This window comes from Dromaius novaehollandiae, chromosome 8 (genome assembly GCF_036370855.1).
Source record: "Dromaius novaehollandiae isolate bDroNov1 chromosome 8, bDroNov1.hap1, whole genome shotgun sequence".
Taxonomy (NCBI): domain Eukaryota; kingdom Metazoa; phylum Chordata; class Aves; order Casuariiformes; family Dromaiidae; genus Dromaius; species Dromaius novaehollandiae.
This window is the reverse complement of record NC_088105.1, coordinates 29,204,398-29,226,101: the sequence shown is the minus strand read 5'-3', so window position 1 is coordinate 29,226,101 and position 21,704 is coordinate 29,204,398. Positions and strand designations below refer to the sequence as shown.

The 21,704-nt window shown below is 47.7% G+C and overlaps 4 protein-coding genes across 8 annotated transcripts in view; 2 read left to right on the top strand and 2 right to left on the bottom strand.

Moving 5' to 3' along the window:
• Positions 1-5,739, bottom strand: part of CFAP57 (cilia and flagella associated protein 57) — a 25,627-nt gene extending 19,888 nt beyond the window's left edge. Inside the window, exons 1-4 of the mRNA XM_026096804.2 lie at positions 5,502-5,739; positions 5,111-5,427; positions 2,620-2,906; positions 2,251-2,455 (exon numbers count right to left, since the gene is read on the bottom strand). Coding sequence (XP_025952589.1) covers positions 2,251-2,455; positions 2,620-2,906; positions 5,111-5,427; positions 5,502-5,658 — 966 coding nt within the window. The 5' untranslated portion in view covers positions 5,659-5,739. The remainder of the gene's footprint in view (positions 1-2,250; positions 2,456-2,619; positions 2,907-5,110; positions 5,428-5,501) is intronic.
• On the top strand, positions 5,721-12,914 carry EBNA1BP2 (EBNA1 binding protein 2). The gene is made up of 9 exons (XM_064516072.1): positions 5,721-5,870; positions 5,981-6,064; positions 6,647-6,813; positions 7,953-8,076; positions 8,636-8,725; positions 8,944-9,019; positions 9,284-9,374; positions 9,664-9,826; positions 10,169-12,914. Exons 1-9 carry the CDS (start codon positions 5,790-5,792, stop codon positions 10,217-10,219), a joined length of 927 nt encoding a protein of 308 aa, XP_064372142.1. The 5' UTR covers positions 5,721-5,789; the 3' UTR covers positions 10,220-12,914.
• On the bottom strand, positions 10,680-14,108 carry CFAP144 (cilia and flagella associated protein 144). 4 transcript variants are annotated; one of them, XM_026096779.2, is made up of 4 exons: positions 13,809-14,002; positions 13,028-13,087; positions 12,053-12,156; positions 10,680-10,983 (listed from the first exon to the last, which is right to left on the bottom strand). In XM_026096779.2, the coding sequence occupies exons 1-4, from the start codon at positions 13,939-13,941 to the stop codon at positions 10,870-10,872; spliced, it is 411 nt and encodes a 136-aa protein (XP_025952564.1). In that variant the 5' UTR covers positions 13,942-14,002; the 3' UTR covers positions 10,680-10,869. The 4 variants fall into 4 exon arrangements, with proteins under 4 accessions (XP_025952564.1, XP_064372143.1, XP_025952565.1 ...); XM_064516073.1 differs by having other exon boundaries at positions 10,680-12,156; positions 13,809-14,003; XM_026096780.2 differs by lacking the exon at positions 13,028-13,087.
• PIF1 (PIF1 5'-to-3' DNA helicase) lies at positions 14,085-21,704 on the top strand. Of its 2 annotated transcripts, XM_026096767.2 has the most exons (12): positions 14,087-14,623; positions 14,695-14,800; positions 14,937-15,062; positions 15,178-15,331; positions 16,035-16,149; positions 16,223-16,329; positions 16,762-16,901; positions 17,554-17,660; positions 18,384-18,471; positions 18,956-19,101; positions 20,007-20,198; positions 20,567-21,704. In XM_026096767.2, the coding sequence occupies exons 1-12, from the start codon at positions 14,162-14,164 to the stop codon at positions 20,624-20,626; spliced, it is 1,803 nt and encodes a 600-aa protein (XP_025952552.2). In that variant the 5' UTR covers positions 14,087-14,161; the 3' UTR covers positions 20,627-21,704. The 2 variants fall into 2 exon arrangements, 1 of the variants encoding a protein (XP_025952552.2); XR_010390247.1 differs by lacking the exon at positions 20,567-21,704 and having other exon boundaries at positions 14,085-14,623; positions 18,984-19,101; positions 20,007-20,142.

Below are 21,704 nucleotides of genomic sequence, written 5' to 3'. Positions count from 1 at the left end.
AACCATGCATAGCTTAGAGGCATGCATATACACACCTCGAAACAAAGCCACGTCACATGCCTGGCAGCATGCCTGTGCCCTTGCCAATTTGAGGAATGATCTGCTATGGAAGGAGGTGAGCTCGCTGTGGCTGATGGTGCTGGGCTATCCCAGAACCCATCCCTGTCTTCTCTCCCAGTTGAGCCAATGAGGAAACATGCATTTCCTGACCATTCCTAGGACTTCCCTAGGCCTCAGAGGTATGCAGTAGGTATGGTGTGACTCAGTCCTTGGAAAGTTTTGATGTGCAGCTTATATTTTTGTAAGACTGGTCAAAAGGGAAAGCCCACTGTGAAGTCCATATAAGTGGTATCTAAGAAGTTGCAGTCCCTGTAATCTCCCCTATACCTTCAAACGAAAAAGAGGCTGTGCACACACAGACCAAAGAATACATTTTAGACAATGCATGCACTCAAATGGCAATAGCAAATTATTTTTTATCGAGAAAGATAAAGTGCACGTAATGACCTAATATTCAAGGCAACAGTGCTAGACAGATTAGACCATTGGCTCCTTCACTGAGGAGCCCAAGACAAGCTAGTCCTATGAAGCTTGGGTTTCAAGGCAGTAGGCATTCCAGACCTGCCAGGGTCATCATCTGAATGGAGACATCTAACTCAGACTACACAGAGTAGCTACCTTGACTTGGGAGAAGAAATCTGCTACTGTGATACTGCAGGGGACCGGCTGAAGGATAGAGACATGGCCAAATCCTTTATGGGGCTGGAGGAAAGTTACAAGGATCAGTTCTTGCATAGAGAATAATCACTATTTTTTACGTTTCACAAGATTACCCTCTTGCCCAACTAAAACAAGCACTTCAGCTTTGGCATCTTGGTGGACAAATGCTGCCAGCTGAACTGTATCAGTGTCACATACTACCAAATGAAGCCTTCAGCATTTGACACAGAAGACAGTATGGAGAGCCACAGCACATCTAATCAGTGATATGGGCTAACATTACATTCTTACTGTATATGAAATCAAAGTGCTCACTGCCTGGAGCCTAGGTTACCAAGAAAATCATTTACAACTCCAGTATGAATGTTGTAGTTGACAGCTCCTTTGCTGCAACAAATTTTTGTGTAACAATGGAAAAAATTTTTCATCTGGAAAAGAAAGCTTTCCTGAGGACTAGTCTAAAACTATGGAACAATCCTTCCCTTCTACTTCAAATTTATTTGGCTCGGCATTTTTAAAGTTGCATAACACCATGTATATTAAAAAACGATTAAAGCAAACTGCATTGTACATACATATTCCCCAGAGAAAGCACTAGAAATAATCAATTTACATATGGTGTACTGCTAAGACACATCACATTTGTATGTATATTCTTGTACTGCTTATAATACAGAAGGATGAACTAATGCTTCCATAGCCCAGACAGCTTCCAGCATTTAGGAACTGGTAAGGGCCACCACCATCCTGGTACTGAAAAGCCAAAGGCAGGCAGAAGCAGAATGAAGTTGTTCCTTCATAGGAACAGTGAGACCCAGGCCCTAGTACATGACGGTAATGTACTGTCGTAACAGATTTCAATTTCCTGTGGCAGAGGCTTGGTAGTTCACAAAGACGTACCAAGTATCCATAGGCGAACAAGGCTTTGTCCTAGTGATCTAACTTTCAGGATCTCAAGCAGAGGGAAGATCTAACCCATTAATACCACAGTACAAAGGCATGACCAGATCATCACAGAATTAAATGATCTTGTCCAGGCAGTTCAGTAAGTAAATGTATACACCTCGCTATAGAACAGTTGGAAATCTTGCTAGATTACTTAATCTTTTAAGAGTGCATAAGTCTCATTACAGCCATAATAAGAAAGATTTGAGGGGAAAAAAAGCTTTGCCTTGGAAAAAAACAAGCAGCCCATTTCTTCAGAACTGATGTAGATTACTTCTCAGCTCAAAAAAAAAAAAAAAAGTTTCTTAAAGGTTTTCTGAAGTTCAGCAAACTCAAAGCCCATTTCTCATGTGGGAACATGCAGACCTACCTTGCAAAAGGATGACTGTCATTGACTTTCAGTGCGACCTCTGACGAGTCACTTCCTTTCTGCATCACTAGGACAGTTAGATAATGTTTACAGCGTGCTTTAAAGCTGTGCTCAAATTTATTATTAATAATTGAATCAGAAGCGAAAAGGAACAGGCCTCAGCTGCATAATTGTTTGGAAAAGCTTTTCTTCCCCAGTCATGGACAGCCACCTACCCAGATTTCTTGAGTCTCCTTGTAGACTTCCTTTTCCTCAGTCTTCTCAAACACAAGAACAACCCCTGGGCGAGATGAACATGCAAAGCCTTTGGAATAAGCTGCAACCGCACATATTTGAGGCAAAGAATCCTTTTGTGAGCCATTATCATCAGCGACCAGATCACAAGAAATATCAGAATGGAAAGCAGAAAATGAAGTAAGACTTAAGAGGAACAAAAAAAGACAAACAAAACAAAAACTTGTATCAGCAGCAACCAAAATATTATAACCCATTCATAAAATGAACAAAAGGGAAATAACTGAAAGACCTGCAAGTAATTTTCATGCACAAGCATGAACCTATTAATAGTGGTCTCAGAGACTTACCTCCCAGGTTCTTTTGTTGTTGTATCTTCTTCTAATTCCCTGGGTGGTATTTTGTACTCAACACTTGTCTCCCAGCGCACCTCTCCACTTTCAAATATGATAAGTTTGCCTGTATCAGTGCCACATACAACTTTCTCTGCAGACAGCCAGGCATGGCACAGGTAGTTTTGTAGCTCTCCCTTTTGTAAACCCGTTGTCTTCAAAGTTCCTTCACTATATTTAAAAAGTTTAAAAATGCCATTTCCAGTGATACAAACCTGTGCATTGTCTTGAGGACTGAAGCTCACCTACGGAACAGGAGAGGGAAATTATTTTGCACAACTATGTACACTCTTAGAGCTTTACAAGCAAATAAGCAAATATAACACCTGTTCCAAAGACTTTCAATATCAGATACAGGAAAACAAGCTAGTGAAAAAGGTTCATAGAAACAGACATCTGAATCACAGTGTAATACGGAAGAGGAAGTAGATTCTTCCCTTGGGGATCAAATGACAGAAGTATGGCCGAAATACATCTTTACAGCTGATCAGCAAGTTTTCCAGGTGTCAGGCTATTCATTCTTAAAGGCCAGATGGAATTTCTGTATCTCAGGAGAGGCAACTTTTATCCATTGTGCATATTAATTTGTATAATGAGGTGTTTATTGGTAAAAACAGAGGAGCAGCCATCTCAACATCTAACATGAAAGACAGCAGGGGTAGAGAGACCTAGATTTTCATGCTTAATGGGATTTCAGACAGCAGTTCAGACAGCAGTGATCTCCACAGTCAACTTTCCTCTCTTCAGGAACACAGCTCATGAAGTTAGTATTTCACTCAGCTTCTGCTTATAGCTGTACCCCAGCAAAGATGGCAGCTAGGGCCCAATCAACCCACTTAACTGAAAGTCTCTTATGTCCCAAGAAAGATACTAAAAAAAAGATACCCAAACCAGGATGTAGGAATTGTCTGAGTGCCATCACTCTGCTCTTAGTCGCTCCCTCTGAGGTAGTTCTCAGATCTGGACACAGAACAGACTGCAGGAAGGAGGTACATGAGCACAATGCATGAGTTCATGGTGCATGATCATGCCCAAAGCTGCCAAGATGTGTTAGGCCTACTGAGCATGACCAACATATTTAATGGGTGTTTCAGCAGGGACACAACGGACACGCTGCATATACACAGATCAGCAGCACTGCCCACATACCACAGATCTATGATGTCGGAACATGTGAATGTCCATAACACAAAAATCCATTTAGCCCTGTGTTCTATTGCTGAGAAAGGCCAACAGCAGATGCCAAGAAAGGCTATGGAAGCTGTATATAACCTACAGCACAGACCCCTTTCCTCCCTCTCATGCCTAGGAAAGAAGCCATATGACCACAGGAAAACTCAGGACCCCCGATCTAAACAAATACCAGTTTCTACGTCAGTGATTATACTATGATTATCTATCAGAATAAGACCAGACACAGGACTTAGCTGAGTTGTTTTTTAGTTAGAAATTATCTTCACAATCTCTAGAAACTTGAAGTATACTCTGGCTGGTGACAGAATAACACACTCTGCCCATATTCTTCAGACTGATGTAATTTCCACACATTATAGTGGAATATTTAAGGGGCTTTTGATCTTAATTCTCTCAGCTGATTTGCTGTCTACAAGAAACTTTGTTCATTTTCAGAATGCTAGCTGTAGCTATTCTAGATCCCTTTTTAGAATCACAAAATCATAGAGCAATTTAGGGTGGAAGGGACCTCTGGAGGTTGTCTGGTCCAGCTCCCAAATGAGAGGAGGTCTTACTAGATCAGGCCACTCAGGGCCGTGTCCAGTCAAGTTGTGAGTATCTCCAGGGATAGAGACAGTACATCTCTCTGGGCTGTTTTCCAGTGCTCCACCACTCCCATTGTGAATTTTTTTTGCCTTGATATCCAGGAAGGAATTTCTCTTTTCGGCAGTTTGTGACTACTGCCTCTAATGCTTTTGCTGTGCATCTCTGAGAACAACCTGGCTCCATCTGCTTTACAATGCCCTCACTAGGGAGACAGCAATCAGCCTTTTCTAGGCAAAACGCCCTGACTCCCTCAGCCCCTCTTTACAGGTTAAGTGCTCCAGTCCTTGCATTCACAGCAACTCTGAGCTGGTCCTGGCAGCTGTGGTAACCCCTTTTCTTTCTCTAGGTTTTCTTTTATGTGTCTCATGGCAACTTTTGAGTGTTGCTGTCTGGCATGTGGTACTTCTTAATCTGAAGTTTGATCTTTTTTTCCCTCCTTTTTGAAACGGTGCAACAGGCTCCGTTGGGCCAACTGCCAAAAGAACCAGTCATCTGTGAAACCCAATATTAACAATGAGTGGCGGAGGCACTTCCAGGATAACACAGCATTACTCTGACTCGGTTTTAAGAGCAGGCTTGTGTGTATCCCTGGTCTCCCAGAAAGGACGGGGGGAGCTGGAAAGAGGCCCTGGGCCCGGCAGAGCCCTGATGCGAGGCCCACAGCCATTACCTGGCAGAGGCTGCTGCCCAGGGCCTCGACGCGGACTGCTGCCATCAGCCGCTGCTTCTCCCAGAGCCAGTAGGTGAGGTGCACCTCGGGGGGGCCGGTGGCAGCCACCAGGTAGCGGGAGTCAGGGGAGAAGGCCAGGGCCACGAACTCCCGCGCTGGGAGCTCGGCGGCAGCCAGCGTCCTCCGCCGCCGCGACGGCACCAGCGACACCTCGTACACCGTCAGGGCCGGCTGCTCCACCACCGTCTCCGAGACGGCCAGGTACCGCCGGTTGGGGCTGATGGCCAGCGCCTGCATGCCCTGGCTCTTCTCGGAGCCTGCGGGGAGGAGAGGGGTCAGGGCGGCGGCGGGGCCCAGCAGGGGCTGGGGCCGGGGCCGGGGCCGGGGCCACCTGGGATGAACTTCTGCCACTTCTGCTCGATGTGGAACTGGACGCAGCTCGCCCCCGCCGCGTACAGCAGGATCTGCTCGTCGAAGAAACAGAGGCCGCCGGCGACCTGCGAGCGGCAGCCGAAGATGGCCACGGGCTGCGCCACCACCGCCGACATGCTGCTGCCGCTGCTGCTGCCACCGCTGCTGCCGCCGTCGCCACGGCAACCGCGGCCCCGGCCCCGCCGGAAGGGGCGGCGCGCGCGCGCGGCCGGAAGCGGCGGCGGCGGCGGCTGCGCGTGGGGGCGGCATGGCGCGGCGCGGCTCCCTCTCGGACTCGGTGTCGGAGTCGGGCTCGTCGGCGGAGGACTCGGCCCTCTCGGACTCGGAGGTGACCCGCGGGCGGGGGCGGGCAGCGCCGCCGCGGCCGGGCTGGGGCGCGGGGCAGCGCCGGCCGGAGCCCGGCGGCGGCGGCGCGGCCTGACCACTCTCCCCCCGCAGCTCCAGGAGGCGTTTTCCAGGGGCGCGCTGAAGCCGGGGCTCAACGTGGTGCTGGAGGGGCGGCCGCGGCCGCCCAACGACGTGGTGAGCGGCCCGGGGCTGCGGCGGGGCGGGCGGCGCCCTGAGGTGGGGCCGCGCCGGGGCCTGCTTCCCCCGGGGGCCGGGTGTGGGGCGCCCCGCGGTGGGGGGGCGGGGCGGGGGCCGCGGGGCGAGCTGGCGGCAGCCGCGGTCGCATGAAGGAGCTGCGGCGTCCGCGGGGCCGAACCCCCTCGGTGCGGCAGGGCAGGCGGGGGAGGGGGCGGAGGCCGCACCTCGCGGCTTGGGAAGTTCGGGCCGGGTGTTGGGACAAAACCCCGCACGTGGGGGTGGTGCAGCGCTTCAGGGAGTTACTCAGGAGCCTTGCACTCTCCGTCCTGGGGGCCTTAACGACTCGGCTGGTAAAGCCCGGGTTGACTCCATCTGCTGTTTGCTTTGGTCCTATGTCAAGTGGGCATTGGACTATGTAGTCCCTGGAGAGCCTTCCAGCCGGTGTCGCTGTGATCGTATGGGGTACACCCCAACTGCCTCTGAGCACTAGCCCACTTTGGGGCCTGGATGTTCATTTGTGCCAACCTTGAAAAGTTTGTTTTGTGCCGTGATGTTGAGAGCAGTGCTTCCTTTTTGTAGGATGGTTTGAAGCAGTGTCTCTCTGAATTCAAGCGGCAGCTAGCTTGGGTGGAAAGGCTGGATGTGACTTTGGGTCCGGTAACAGACGTCCCGGATCTAGCCTCAAACAGCACTTCTGACAAAGATGCCGTTGACCCTGAGAATGACTTCCAGAGAGAGATGAGCTTGTAAGTGTAAAAAAGAGATTTCTTGGAGGGTTTCAGCATATGCCTGCTTGCTTGGAGTCCCTTGCCTATACACGATTCTGGTATCGCTTCACTGTTGTGTTTCACAGTATCCCACAGACTGCCATACTGGCTGTCACTGGTACCGTGTCGCTTTTGCTCCATGTTGTGTGCGTGTGTGGCACAGTATGTAGTGCTTTGTGGTGCTGTCATGTTGTATGTGTGACAAACTGAGCGAAACACCAAAGCTTGAAATCTCACCTCTTTGTTTTCAGCAACTTTACTGTATCAGTTACAAGTAAGAATGCTAGTTCAGAATTAAAAAGGCTACTTAAAGTAGTTTATGCTCAAGTATTTTTTATCTTGCCAAAATGTAATTGGGAAACTACTTTGTTAATATTAAATAGTCGTGTAATATTAAGTAATTAGGCTACTGTTCCCTTGAAGTCTGCCAGTCTATTTCAGTGGTGGGCAGCAGTACAATTCCCTATAATGGATTTCTAGAGTGTTTTTTAACCTGTTCAGTGGTCTTGGATTGGAGCTGTAGTTGTTCACTATAGGAATTCTTGATCGACCAGTGTAACAATATCGTTCAAGACGACTTTATTTCAAGGATACTAAAATGTGGGTCCAAAAACACTGTAGATTATACAAGTATTTTACATTTGATTATGCTGAATTTTTGGCAAAATAACTACACACTGATGCTTTTATATTTTCTTTGTCTTGTGATGGGAAATAATTTCCCTCCTTATAGCAAACTTTCATCACTTGCTGGAAATTTTCTTTAGAAAGTTCCTCTGTTGCAGCGCTGTGGATGTGGATTTTTTTGCATGGATGTGTTTTGGTGTTATGGCAATTCTCTCTCTTTTTTTCCTTGCCTTGTACAATACAGTGTGTAAAAACTGTAATTGAAAACTGGATAAAGTATAAGTGCAAGATATCAGTGTTAATATTGTACTGGCACCTAAGTTACTTTTAGTATTAGTACTTAATGCTGTAGGATACAGAATATTGGTACAAGCCTGGGATGTAACAAAAATTTATGTAGTATCAGCTAGCTCATATGATGAGAATGTCTGTCACTGTCGTGAGATATGCTTGATACCGAGCGACATTCAGCTGGTGCGTTGTCTCTCTAGTTACCGACAGGCTCAGGCCGCAGTCCTGGAAGCCCTACCAAGGTTGCATAAGCTCCAGGTTCCTACCAGAAGACCAGATGATTACTTTGCAGAGATGGCCAAATCTGACCAACAGATGCAGAAGGTACGTGGTTTAAATGATGGCGTTCTTTCCCGTGTTACGGGTTGGTTTTAGCTTGCATTAGGTACTAACTTTGAGATTTGATTGTGTTCAGTGAATAGTTACCTTCATTTCTGTGGCAAAGGCCTGCGATCATGTGTTTGAAATTTTGTTTGTGGTAAGACATTTCTTGTTATTTAAGTATTCCTTTGGAATGTGGGAGTTTCCATGACAGGCTGGAACATAAGGTAGAAGGGTCTGATTTATAGTTTCTTCCAAGTGTAAATAATTTTAAAGATACAGAGACTTTTTCTCCATGTATGCGAGAGTGCCCTAAGATTTGTGGTCAGCTGTGGCACTAACCTGTGATCTTTTTTCCTAATTTAAGTATCACTCTCCATTTATACTCAGTGTATTTTGATTCTTAGTGATTCTAAACAGTATGTTATTCAATTAATCTATCATGGGTAGTAAGTGGGATTTGGTAGTAGTTTTGTAGTAAGAGGGCTGCACAGCCATCGTAAAGTACTCATATTTTCCTTTACATTACTGACTGATTTTGTTTTTTTAATCCTCTAATAAGATTCGACAGAAGCTTAAGAGTAAACAAGAAGCAATGGAGAAGTCTGAGAAAGCAAAACAGCTCCGTGCACTGAGAAAATACGGCAAGAAGGTGAGATGGAGCTAGAGAAGTGACCCATCTGTGACAAGAATCTAGAGCCTGACTGGGGAACATAGAAATTGAGACCACATGAGGCAGGCTAAACTGTATGGAATCTGTTTAGTCTTTTATCTAGCTATTTTGAAGGGAGAGAGAACAAAAGACGGGATACCTAAGAAAAGTCTTGGATACTAGAAGGAAAAACACTAATACTCTGTCTCTAATCTCAGGTACAAACAGAGATTCTGCAGAAGAGACAAAAGGAGAAAAAATCAATGTTGAATGCTGTCAAGAAATATCAGAAAGGTAAAGCTAACATGCTTAAGAGAGCAAGCGTGTAATCAGAAGAATAGTGGTGTGTGAGGAGTGTAAGGCACTGTGTTGTGTGGTGTCAATCTGTAGTAGTGGGCAGTGAGCTTGAAAGGCTGCTGCCGTACACCAGTGGCAACAAAAATCCTCCCGACTAGCTGCCCTCCAGTGAGGGTGACTTGTTGCTCTTACTTGCTTAGACTGAAAATTCTTATGTTGTGTGGTGGCAGCTGAGCAACTGTTTTGTCTTTGCTCTTGCAGGTCTCTCTGACAAGCTGGATTTCCTAGATGAAGAGCAGACTTCATCTCAGGGGAACAAGAAAGGCAGTGGAAGTCAACGGATAAAAAGAGGGTGAGACTAGGAAAGAAAAATACTAAGGGTAGAATTAGTGATTTTTCCAGTCTTGTCAGAGGTTGTTTTGTGGAAAAATGAAAGCTGTTTTAATCAATATTCCTTAACAGTAAGTCCCAGGTAGCTTTCTCTCTCTGTAGAGGAGGATTGTGGACAGAATGGAGAGGAGATGGAAATATGCTAATTTCTCCCTCTTCAGTAAGAGGGGAAAGGTTTATGCTAGCTGAAGGGAGTCTATCAACAGATACATGTGCCTCTTGGGAGCTTCCTGTTGGGTTGTTTTTTTCAGACCAAATGCCAAACGACGATACAAGAATCAGAAGTTCGGTTTTGGTGGGAAGAAGAAGGGCTCAAAGTGGAACACAAAGGAGAGTTTTAACGATGTATCCAGCTTTCGGGCAAAAGTGGCTCACAACAAAGGCCCAGGAAAAGCAGGGAAAAAAGCCCTCAATGTAAGTAAAATGTTGCATGCAAATGATTGCAGTTGGCTGAGAAGCCAGCCCTGGCCTGGTAGGGCAACCCGAGTGCATTGTGGTGTCTCCAGGAAGTGAGAATGTCTGTCACTGGGAACTGAGCATAATTCAATGACAAATAGTGTTGAAGATGGTGGTTTGGTGTCTGAGCAGGGAAATGAGCAGAGGAGTGAGCAGGTACTGTTTGTTGCTACCTGTGTCCCAAAACCTCCCTCTCCAGAGAGACTGACGAATATCCCCTCCATGGTATCTTTCCCACACTCTAGAGCTAGAAGAAAGTTTGAGGGCATGAAACTAACTGAACCTATATTCTTTTTGCAGAAGAGACCTGGAAAGAGAGCAAGGCAGAAAATGAAGAGCCGAGCACGCTAAGTGGACTGTGCTCTCCAGTGGGGTTCCAATGTCTCTGTGTTGTAAAATGTGTTTCTGCTGTCTTCAAGTATCTAACCGCAGAGCAAGCTAGATGCTTCCATGTGGCATGAAGAAAGTCAGTGAAAACTAGTGCCTTATCAATAATTTCTTTTTTTTATTGTGTTTCCTGAAGGATTGTTTTCAACTTACACTTTTGGTGCGTGTGAATTCATTAAATCGTTTGCACAGAACTCCTTCTATGCCTAATCCATGCTTATCTTATGAACAGTGGCTGAAATCTGTTCCCTTCAGTTCAACAGCTTTTTCCACAGCTACTGTTGACTTGTACTTGCTGCACTTGAGTTCTGGGTCACGTTGCTGATGTTGAAATAAGAATTCTGAGACTCGTCAAGGAGCTAAAGCTTTTTTTAGTTTCTTTGTGTAGATGGTTTTGGAAACAAGAGCGAGACAAAAGCAGCAGTCTTACAAACAGGTTTATTTCTGTAACTGTTGTCAGGCTGCAAATTTGGCCGGGCTGGGATTCTCTGCTCACTTTTCTCATTACCTTCCCTTGAGAGAAATCGACCAGAATCACTTAATAACAAGCAGGGAGTAACCCATTAGATGGATGTCACTAACTGTTTCCATCTAAGTTGTGTGCCTTTGCCACACTATTGCAGGTTCTCAGACTGCTCCTTCAGGCGCCAAAAGGCAGCCATGTATCTAGTGATCTCAGTGCTCCGGCGTGGGAAGTGCAGTCTGCAGTCAGTGCGGTCCACAGGAATCTGGGCAAAAAAAATTATCGTAGCAGGAGTAGTCATGTGCTTTTACTATCAGTAGTAGTAGTATTCCCTCTTGAGAAGAATAATGCATGGTGTTCACCGCTGCTAAGAAATGCCCAAATGACTGAAGAGCAAGGTACTACTTATTTTAGAATACACTGTTTCATTACAGTAGGATTTGGTGAAAAAGGAAACAACATTTCTGAAAAATTCACTTTAAAAGCAATTGTCTGGAACAGTATCATGAATCCTGACTTCTAAAGTATAACTCAGCTTCCTGCACGCAGGAACTTTTAGTTGCTTCTTTCCTGCCTGGCAAATCCAACAACTAGTGTCTAAAGGCTTAAAGCCGTGCTGGGCTGCCTGGCTCTAGGCTTGTCAACAGTAACTAGTTTACCTGAAGACTAATACAAAAAGTTGTGGAAGACTAATCTTATTTTACAGTTTTCTTTATAACAGGCCAGAATTAATCAGGTCCTCTTTTGCCTTCCTGGAAACACTAAACTGTCTATAATATCAGTCATGGTCATAGCTATTCATTTGTCAGATATGGTCAATGTTTCAGCTTGTTGATAAGATCCCTTTTCCTCCTGATTATTCCCCCTCCTGCAAATGAATCCTTGTTGGTAAATTTTGCCTGGGGTGTACTTAGCTGACTATTAAATTTCTGGTTCTGCTTTCAATTTGAAAGATACAGTACAGTTTGTACGCTTCTCGCAGTACTTATGTATGACACTTCATATTGCTCGCTGTTTCTCTTGGCTGAATAATTTCATAAACAAGTGTGAACATGTCGCATTTGGATATATGCCTGGGTTGACTGTCACTGTAGGTGTTTTGCATGCAAGTTGTGGAGTGGGGGAGTCTGCTGTTTTTGTGTTCAAAGCCTATGCAAGTGTGAGAGTCCTCATAGTCTAAAAGCTCGCTGTCCACGAACAGTTCTGCTCTTTCCTAGTCATTCCTGTTTTCTGACTTTGTCATAAATTGTTTTCTGGCAGAAATGTCCTTTAATATGATGGGCTGAACCACTCTGAATCGTGCAGAGAGTTGGTTCCTTAAGCACCCTACTTACCAAAGGTGTTGTGTTCCAGCCAATTTCCTGGCTTTCAGTTTGTGGCTCTGAGTATTTCTTTGTTGGCTCCAGTGCTGCATGGTGGATAAGATTCAGGAACTTGGCTGTTGGTTTAAGAGAAACAGACATAAATGAAAGAAAGTATGTTTAAAGACTAATATCCACATGATTGGTCTTTCCTTTATATGTAAGAAAGGGAGATCCTAACCCTGCCCAAGTGATAGCAAGGAGGCCAAGGTTGGAGGCAACTCCTGTGCTTCTGTGAATGATCTTCTACGAGAAGGCAGGGTGACATTTCTACTCAAATTTATCCTGACAAAGTTTCAAAATTTGTCTTTCTATGCTGTCTTGTTAATTCTGTCCTCCTTGTCTACTACATAGTAATGTCTTACTCTTCTCATGCCATATCTGATGCAACCAGACCTCCCACACTAACCGTCATCTTTCTCAGTTGCCTGAAAACTGCTCCCCCTCTCTTTTTCCCCTAGTCCTTGACTACAGCAGACCAATTTTAACCAACCATCACATTTTTAGACAAAGTTAGCCTATAAGAAATAAGGGAGCAGTTGCTGTAAGAATTCCTGTTATTGGTGCTCTAAAGCAAGACTTAACTATTTCAGCAGTGTTTGTCATGTGCAGTTGCTAGGTAGAATCTGCAATAACAGGCACCATGTATGTATAAAATGTTTCTAGATTTTTTCCCCTGAATGAAGTTTATGTTCTCAAGCAAAATTATAAGGTTAATAATAATTTAAAAAATCACATGAATTCAGGCTTGTACTGATAATTAAAAGTAATGGGCAGGACCTTAAAATGGAAAAAATGCCTTATTTAATAAAAATCATGAACATGTTTAACTTTCTTCTACTGTCACAGTGGTGTTTCCATGTATGTCATCTTTGAGATTAGCTAGAATGTTTTAATTATTGGTCATTTCCTTATTTAATTATCCCAAGCTGTTCAGAGGTTTCTTACCATCTGCAGGCTCTTCTATATTGTCATGCCAAGACATAGGCTTCCTGGCGATCATGTGAACTGGAGAGAAATGATGGAGGTGAATGGCTTTAATGTGTAACTAGCATCACAACTTGATAAAGGATATGTATTGTTGCAAGTGATGGTGATGTATCATTGCAAGTGGTGGCCTGCAGAGTGCCAGAATTCAGGAAACCTGTTTCTTTGATTTGTTTTTGTTTTACTGTAAAAGCTAGAGCTGAGTGAATTTATTCACATTACCCAGATCAATGCAGATTGTGCTGTTCTATGACTGTGGAGTGGCAGGTGGAAATCAGCCTGGAGCTGAAGAAACTGTGTTTGAGCTCTCCACCCTGTCTTACCTCTGAGGGGTTTTTTGCTCAGGGTCCTTGGATCCTACAGCCTAAACAGTTGCCTCACTTCTGCAAAGTTTGCCAAGGCCCTGTTTAATCTGGGCAAGTTGGTCTTGTCTCCCTTGTGTCTGGAAGCGTGCAGACCGGTTTCTGAGGGGGAAAGAAGCCCGCTAGCTGCTCTTTCCAGGCCTCTGCGGACGCTTCTGGGTGCCGCTTGTTTATACCCATCCCGCTCGAGCGCCGGGGGGGGCAGCCCCCTTTCCGAGGGGCTGCGGGCAGGCCGGGTCCCCATCCCCCCGCAGGAGCTGCACCTTTCCCCGGCCCTTTAACAGCTCCCGGCGGCCCCCCCCCCCCCCACCGGTGTGGGGGGAGGCCTCCGCCCCCGCCCCGTTGGGGCCCGCCCCGCCGCGCCCGCGAGGCCGGCTCACCCGGCCTGAGCGGGTTCACGCCGTACTCCGTGTGCAGCCGCTGGCGCTGCAGCTCCCGCCGCACCCGCTCGCGGAAGATCTGGTTCTGGTGCACCGCGTCCGGCGGCTCCTTCTCCCCGCGGAGGGCGGCCATGGCGCCGGGCGGCGTCCCGTGTCCCGGCAACGCCTCACGTGGGGCCAGGCGGCGCCGCTAACTGGCCGGGCCGACGCTCCGCCCCCGCCGCCGGCCGTTTCTCCCCTCGTCTCCTATTGGCCGTCGAGTTAAAGCCCTCTGGGCGCTGATTGGCCGCGCCCGCGGCCGGCCGGTTTGAATCGCCGGTGCTCGACAGCCGTGCGGCCGGGCCGGGGCGGCGATGGAGGGCGCGGAGCTGCGGTGCACCGTGGCCGTGGAGGAGCCGCTGCCGGGCGCGCAGGGGCCGCGACGCCGCGTGCTGCGCGACGCGCTGGTGGTGCTGGGCCGCAACGAACTGCGGGAGCCGGTGCTGCGGGTGATCGGCGGCGGGGCGGCGGCGGCGCCGCTGAGCTTCGCGCTGGGCGGTGGCGCCGCGCGGCTCTTCACGCGCTTCGCGGGCGAGGGCCGGGCCGCGGTGCGGCTGGGTCCCGGCGGCGCTCAGCTGCTGCTCTCCAACTGCCCGCCCGCCGCGCTGCGCCCCTTCCTCCGCCTGCTGCGCCTCAAGCTGGCCGCCGGCCCGCGGGGCGCCCCGCGCGGCCCCCGCCTGCTGGCCCGCCCGCCGCCCGCCTTCGCCGCCATCAGCCCGCTGCAGCAGCGCGACCTGCCCGGCGGCGGCGAGGCGCGGGGGCGCCGCCCGGCCCAGGTGAGTCCGCAGTGGGGCGGCCCCGGGTGCCGGCCCGGCCCTGCCCTCACCGCACTTGCCCCGTCCCGCAGGCGACCGGCGTGGCGAGGCGGCCCCAGGCGAGGCTCTCGGCGGAGCAGGACGCAGTGCTGAGCGCGGTGTTGAGCGGCAAGAGCGTCTTCTTCACCGGCTGCGCGGGTGAGGGGCTGCAGGCGGCCGCCACCGCAGGCGGCCTCGTCGCAAACTGGTCTCCTTGGGGCTGTGCGGCCCAGGCCCCGGCGACTCGCCGCTCTGGGGGGCCACGCTGAAAGGGGTTTCTCTGTTCCCCTCCCAGGCACCGGGAAGTCGTACCTGCTGAAGAGGATCGTGGGCTCTCTCCCGCCCCAGAGCACCTACGCCACGGCCAGCACGGGAGTGGCCGCCTGCCACGTCGGCGGCACCACGCTCCACGCCTTCGCGGGTAACGCGGTGCCGTTCTGCCCCTGGAGCGGCCCGCAGCCACCGGGCCCCGAGCGCACGCTCCCCTCCTAAAGGTGCAGGAGGGATGTGAGCTTTGCTTTCCTCTCCCCACACAGGGATCGGCTCTGGGAAGGCACCGCTAGAGCAATGTATTCAGCTGGCTGAGAGACCTGGGGTGCGTCAGCACTGGCTGGCCTGCCAGCACTTAATTATCGATGAGATCTCCATGGTGGATGGCAAATTCTTTGATAAGCTGGAGGCGGTGGCCAGGTGAGTGATTGTCAGGTCAAGCAGCTCCAACAGAAATAACTTTTTCTAAGTTTCTAGGTTGCTTTCTTCCTCTGGTTATGTGAATGGATGCAAGGTAACCACTGGCATAGGACTGGAAGGAAGCCCAAGATCATGGCCAGCAGCTAGGCAGACCTTTTTATCTTGAGACTGGTTTTGATCATGTCTAACACACCACTTGTAGATGTACTGGTTGCTGTTTCTATCTCTGGAGTCAAGTTTTGTCCACAGAGCCGAATACAGAACATGTGTCCATTTGTGCCATGCCCAGCTGTTCTCTCTTGCTTCCTGGACCAAGTTCACTGTATTCACACCCACTCCAAGTTGGATTTCAGCTTGGGCTCCCTGTGCTTTCTGACTGCATGTCATAGTGTAGGAGCTTGTACTGTAAACCAATCAATGGCTTCTCATGTGGGACAGTGAAAATGTATTACAGTGAATACACAGTAGTGGAACAGCTAACAAAGTACAAAGACTGGCAGTGACATCTTGGGTAATGAAGATGTCCAGGAAAAAAAATGAATAATTACTTGAACTGTTCTATAGGAAAAGATAATTACCTTCAGCTGTGTCAGGTGGTGTGTGTTTAAATATATTGACAGACTATGAAGCAATTTCTGAGACCCCGACTATGTCTATGTCCTGGAGAGCATTCAAGGCTTCTTCTCTCTTCCCTCCCTCTCAGGGCAGTAAGAAAAAGGGATGAGCCTTTTGGAGGAATTCAGCTAATCATATGTGGGGACTTCTTGCAGCTGCCCCCAGTTTGCAAGGCTAATGAAGAAACGAAGTTCTGCTTCCAGGTACAAAACTATCCCTCAGATCACCCTTGCATTCCAGCTCTACCGGCTTCTTAACAAGGGAATGATTTGACAGGCAAAAAGCTGGAGGAAGTGTATCCAAATAAATATGGAATTGACTGAAGTGCGGAGGCAGACCGACAAGACCTTTATCTCGCTCCTCAGTGCAGTTCGTCTAGGCAGGTGAGGAAAAAGTCAGCTCTTTCTTGTCCCTGCTTCCCACTGATGGAGCAGTGAGCAGTTGTTTGTCTTGCTACAGTCACATCCCACCAGGGATGTAGTTGGGGCAGTAGGCATAAATGTTTTGGCTAATGTAAGCTGGCTTCACGTATGCTGCTCTGGTAACAAAGACACTTTCTAGAGTCAATCTTCGCAGCTTCTGCTAAGGAATGCAATGGATGGTGAGCTGGTGATGGCTAGGGCAGAGCCTAAGCACACACTTGCACTGCTCTCCTGCTTAGTGTAGTTATCTCTCTCCACCCTTCTCTTGAGAGGTCTGGGGCTTGCTACAGCTCAATCTGGTTCTTCCTAGAACCAGCGGTGTGTAAGCTACTGCTGCTCAAGAATGCCTTTCCTTGTCAGTTTCAGCAATAATCTCCTCTTTCTGGTTACCAGGTGCACAGAGGAGGTTGCCAGACTGCTGATGCAGACAGCTACTAACAGGGCTGAGCGCGATGGGATCCTGGCTACTTGGCTCTGCACCCATAAGGATGATGTAGAACTAACTAATGAGAGATGCTTGCAACAGCTGTCAGGTGAGTTCCTTGAAGGAAGCTGCTTGTTTCATGGCTGAGCTCTGAGTGGATGCAATGGGATTACTACAATGCTAGGGAAGAGGGAACTGGCTTCTTTGTTTGCATAGCACCACCAGTCCAAGCTGTGGATTTTGGGGGTGTTGGAGCAGAGCTGCCTGGGGAAAAAAATTGCACAATTTTTTTGCTTAGAAATCACCATTGTTACTTCTCAGTGGGTAATATGCAGTGAGTTCATACCTTGTTGTGGGGTAGGGTCGATCATTAATGCCTCCATACCCCTGGTTCTTCCTTTTCTAGCATCTTGGAAAGACCATGTTTTCATCAGCCACTGCCAGAGTTGTGATTTCTCCCATTTCTGCTTCCCTGTCTGGCCCTAGGATTCTTCCTTAGTCCTCTTTGGAAACCTAGTGTTTGCTGCAAGCAAAATTGGCTGTATGCACAAAACAGCAGCTGATCAGTTACTACTAACTAATGGCCTCTGATTCCCAAACCTTGTGCTCTGGGAGGTATGGTGGGATGAAAGGCAACAGTGAGTTTTCTGCTGGAGGCAGGGAGGGAAATGGCTCTGTGAAATAAGTGCTGAGCTTCCTGCAAACACTTTGTAGCTTATGTTAACTGGCCGTAATTTGTCATCTCTTTCTTTCCTTAATAGGAGAAGTGCACACTTTTGAGGCTTTGGACAGTGACCCAGTGCTAGTTAAATTAATCGATGCTCAGTGTCCTGTGGGTAGTAGAGTTGAGCTAAAGCTTGGAGCTCAGGTGAGTGTGTGTGGGAGAAAGACCAGCAGACCAAATGGCTTAAGAAAAACAAAGGAATAGCAGATAAATATAGAACAGACTGATAGTTGTATAGAACAGTTGTGCCAGGCAACAAAAGGCTGTATTTCATATCTCTCCTGCTTGGAACCTGACCCATGCAGAGAATTTAAGCTCAGTACATGTACCCTGCACAGTGGTGACCACTGACTTTGATGCATGTCTTCCACCAGGCCCAGAAGCTTCCAGGAAGCAGAGTACACTTCTCTGGAGTCTCAGCTCCAGCTATAGCAGCCCTCCTGACGTGTAAGAGCATGGCACAGATTGCCAGCTGTGCAGTACTGGGTACTCTGGATCCTTGCTGTGAGCTATCAAAGACTGCAGGATGGCTTTTAGCAGCAGCAGCACTATTTACCTCAGGAGGCTGTTTCTCAGCTGTTCCCAGGATCTTTAGGGCTGTAAGCTTCTTGGTGTTCAGGAGGGGCAATTTGTTCCCTAGGTCCAAGAGGTGTGGCTGTGAACAGAAACAGCTCAGCAGAATGATACAGCTGGGAATCCTAGGAAAGAAGGGTTGTGAGATGGCTTCAGTCAAATCAGAGGCTGTGCTCTGATGCTGGGCCATGGCCACATCAGCCTTGCTGTACTTGCACTGTTTGGCAAAAAGGTTAGGTGAAGTGTGCTGAACAGGTTGTAAAGCCAGGTCACTCGGTTTCTTTTTCCTCCTAGGTGATGCTGGCTAAGAATCTGGATGTGTCACAAGGGCTGGTGAATGGGGCACGAGGAGTTGTTGTAGGGTTTGAAAGTGAACAGAAAGGTGAGTTAACTCTTCAATAACAATAATAAGACTTATTGTTGACTGCTGTTAGTTCTGTTTCTGCTGTTAAAACTGAAGGGAAGCAGGAAGAAGGTCTTCTCTACGGCCCATGAGAATCATAAACTTGCTGTAGTGTCAAGCCTTGCATCAGCTGCAGCTGTCTACAGTATCTCCTGTGTTTGCTGTTTTCCTTGTTCTCTGGTTGTGCATGCTCATTCTCTTTTGCTGTCTGTTTAGCCGAAGCGAATCTTGATTATTTTTATCTTTTTCCAGAGGACCGTGCTCCCCTACCTTCATTATGTATTTTCTCTGTATATCTACTGATAACTTATCTGATTTCTTTTTTTTCTTTCCTTTTTATGTGGCCCTAAAATTCATAAGACTGACATGGGAAGGGGAAAAAAACAGTTTTTAGGCTGCTGGCTTCCTGGCCACTGAGTGTCAGGAGAACATTCCTGTTTCTTTCCTGCTCCCATTTCTACAGGGCTGCCTAAGGTGAGGTTTCTCTGCAGGGTCACAAAGGTCATCAAGGTGGAGCGATGGGTCTTCAAAGGGCCATCTGGAGTTTATCTGAGTCGTCAACAGTTGCCCCTAAAACTGGCATGGGCCATTTCCATTCACAAGAGTCAGGTGGGTATAAAAAGTCTGTAGATAAGTCTCATCTGGGTGAGCTTGTATGGCTTGTAAAATGGGAGGGCAAAATGAAAAGGTCCTTGTTGTGAGGGAACTCTAGCGCATGTGCATCTTGAGTTGTGGAGAAGGCAGCATCTCTTCTTCTGTTAATGATGAATTTGTCCTGAGAGTTCTCATAAGGGTGTTGGCATCTGCATGGTCAGTGCTGGACTGTAAAGCAGTATTGCTTCTCACTGTGGGCTGATCAGAGCGGTCTCTCCCTGTTAGTGACCAGCATTACTGACCCCTGAGGCTTGCTTTGTGTACCTGGGAAAGCTGCAGGAGTCCCAGCTGTGCTCTCTAGGCCAGACTCTCCCTTCAGTAGAGTCTTTTTTCAATGCAAGTAATATAGTTCCTGCCTCTTCAGAAGACTTCATACATTCTGGTGATAAATTCTTCTCTTGGTAATAGACCTAGAGATTTGCTCCTGTGCCACTGTTTAAATCAGGCCATGTTAGAAATTCCATTTCCTCTTGGAGACTCTTGGTGCAGACAGGGCTGGCTGGGCCTAGCCTGAACAGTCTTATATGTCTGCCTAAGGACTGCTGGGGACTGGCTGTCCCTCCAGTTAATTACAAGGACTGAAAATGGCAGATTTCTTTCCCTGCTGCGTTGGATGTGCAGAAACCCCTGAACCTCATGTGAAGACAGACTGAGAGTTAGGGGATGCTACTCTGCTAACAACTTACAATGGAAAACTTCCCACTTATTTCATCTTTTAATCAGTTACTTAGTCACACAAGGGACCTCCTTTCTTATCAAGTTGGTATACTGGGGACTACCTCTGAAAGACCCACAGGATAGGCTGCTGTTGATATAGCATGGTTTTCTCTTCTGTAACAAATTTTCCCTGTTTCTTATAGGGCATGTCTTTAGACTGTGTGGAAATCTCCCTCTCTCGTGTCTTTGAAAATGGGCAGGCTTATGTAGCCCTTTCCCGAGCCCGTAGCCTTGCAGGTCTCCGTGTTCTGGATTTTGACCCAAAAGTTGTGAGAGCAGATCCTTCTGTGCTGCAGTTCTACAGACAGCTGAGAAGTCATCAACTTCTAACTCGGGTAAAGAAAAACCTGTGCTATCAAAGACTGCCCTGTGCAACCAGGATCAGAGATGTCTGGGTTCAGATGCTCCTTTGTCTTCCTGAGCAAGGCCATTCAAATAAAAATGAGTAATGGCAGGAGGGAGGGAAGGTGGTGGAGTGGCTCTTAAGGTGTGTGGGGGGTGGTTTTTTTGTGTGTGTGGTTTTTTGTTTTGTTTTTTTTTTGTTTTTAGTAGCTGGTGCGGTATCTGGATGGTATGTTACTGCCTGGCCCTCTGGGTGAAAGGGAGGGTTTGGGATGCTTTGATCCATGTCTTGTAGTAAGGACCAAAGGGGAAGTGGTACACCAGAAGTATCTTTTCTCCCCCTCCCCCTTTCTCTCTCTAGGATTCTCTGCACACACGTTCAGAAGTTGATGATGAGAAGGAGAATAGGAAATGCAGCTGAGAATGCCCTTCTGGCCTCTGTGAGGCATCAGCATAGACTGCTATGTGGCAGCAATCTTGCTGTTGAGCATATCTGATATCATAGGTGAAGTTGAATTTTTTTTTTTTTTAATGGGTGTTTCATCCAGCTGACTATGGATGTGTAGAAGTCTCCCTGTACCATGTCTCTGAAAGTTGGGAGGCTGCTGTAGCCCTTTGCTGGGCCTACCATCTTGAGTACTTCTGTGTGTCACATGTGACTCTAGCAAAGTAACTGACTGAACAAGGATGCATCTGAGGGACCTTCCTATGGTTTTATCCTGCTTGCCTGGAGGAAAGACTGCATTTTATTCTCCAAATATGTAGATGGTGAAACTTGTCTGCTTTTCTTCAAGTATTCCAGGGTTGAGAGGTGAAAGGCTTGTGTCCCTTTGTCTGGATGGATTGGACCAGTTCACTGGAGCTGTTGACAGGAGAGAAGGCAGTGCTGAGTACCTGTAATATATGCTTGGCTCTCTTGCAAGTAAGGAGTTGCCAGGAGCTAGGCTATCACTTCATAGTATGCTATGGAGTTCTTGTAAAGTACCTGACTTCCTCATGTTTGACAGCAGGAAGCTTTGCATAACTTCATCCAGAAGCAGAGGGTTGTACCTTGCCTGTTATGCTGACATATCCTTGTTGTTAGCCTGTTACATACAATAACATGCATTTTTTTAAAATCTATTTTTATATCTTTAACCTGGTGCCTCCAAAAGGAGCTGATGCTGTTAAAGTTAGCCCTATATTATATTCCCATAACCATACAACTGCAAGAATCATGGAGCTGCATTGCTACTAGAGCAAGAAGTGAATGAGGAGAGGAGTGCTGGTTGGTGTTCCTTTTGTTTAAACACATGAGGCCCCTCTTGAATGGGAGGGAGGGTCTGCTGGGAACAGCACTAATGCATTGGAAGTTGAATGGGCAATGGGGAATGATGGGCGAAGAGCTGCTGAGGGAGCTGTTTATTTCCAGTGAGCTATAGCTCCACACGTTTCTGTAAAAGATGAGCTAACATACTGTCTTATTAAGGACTTAATAAAGGAAAAACCTTGGCCTTTTA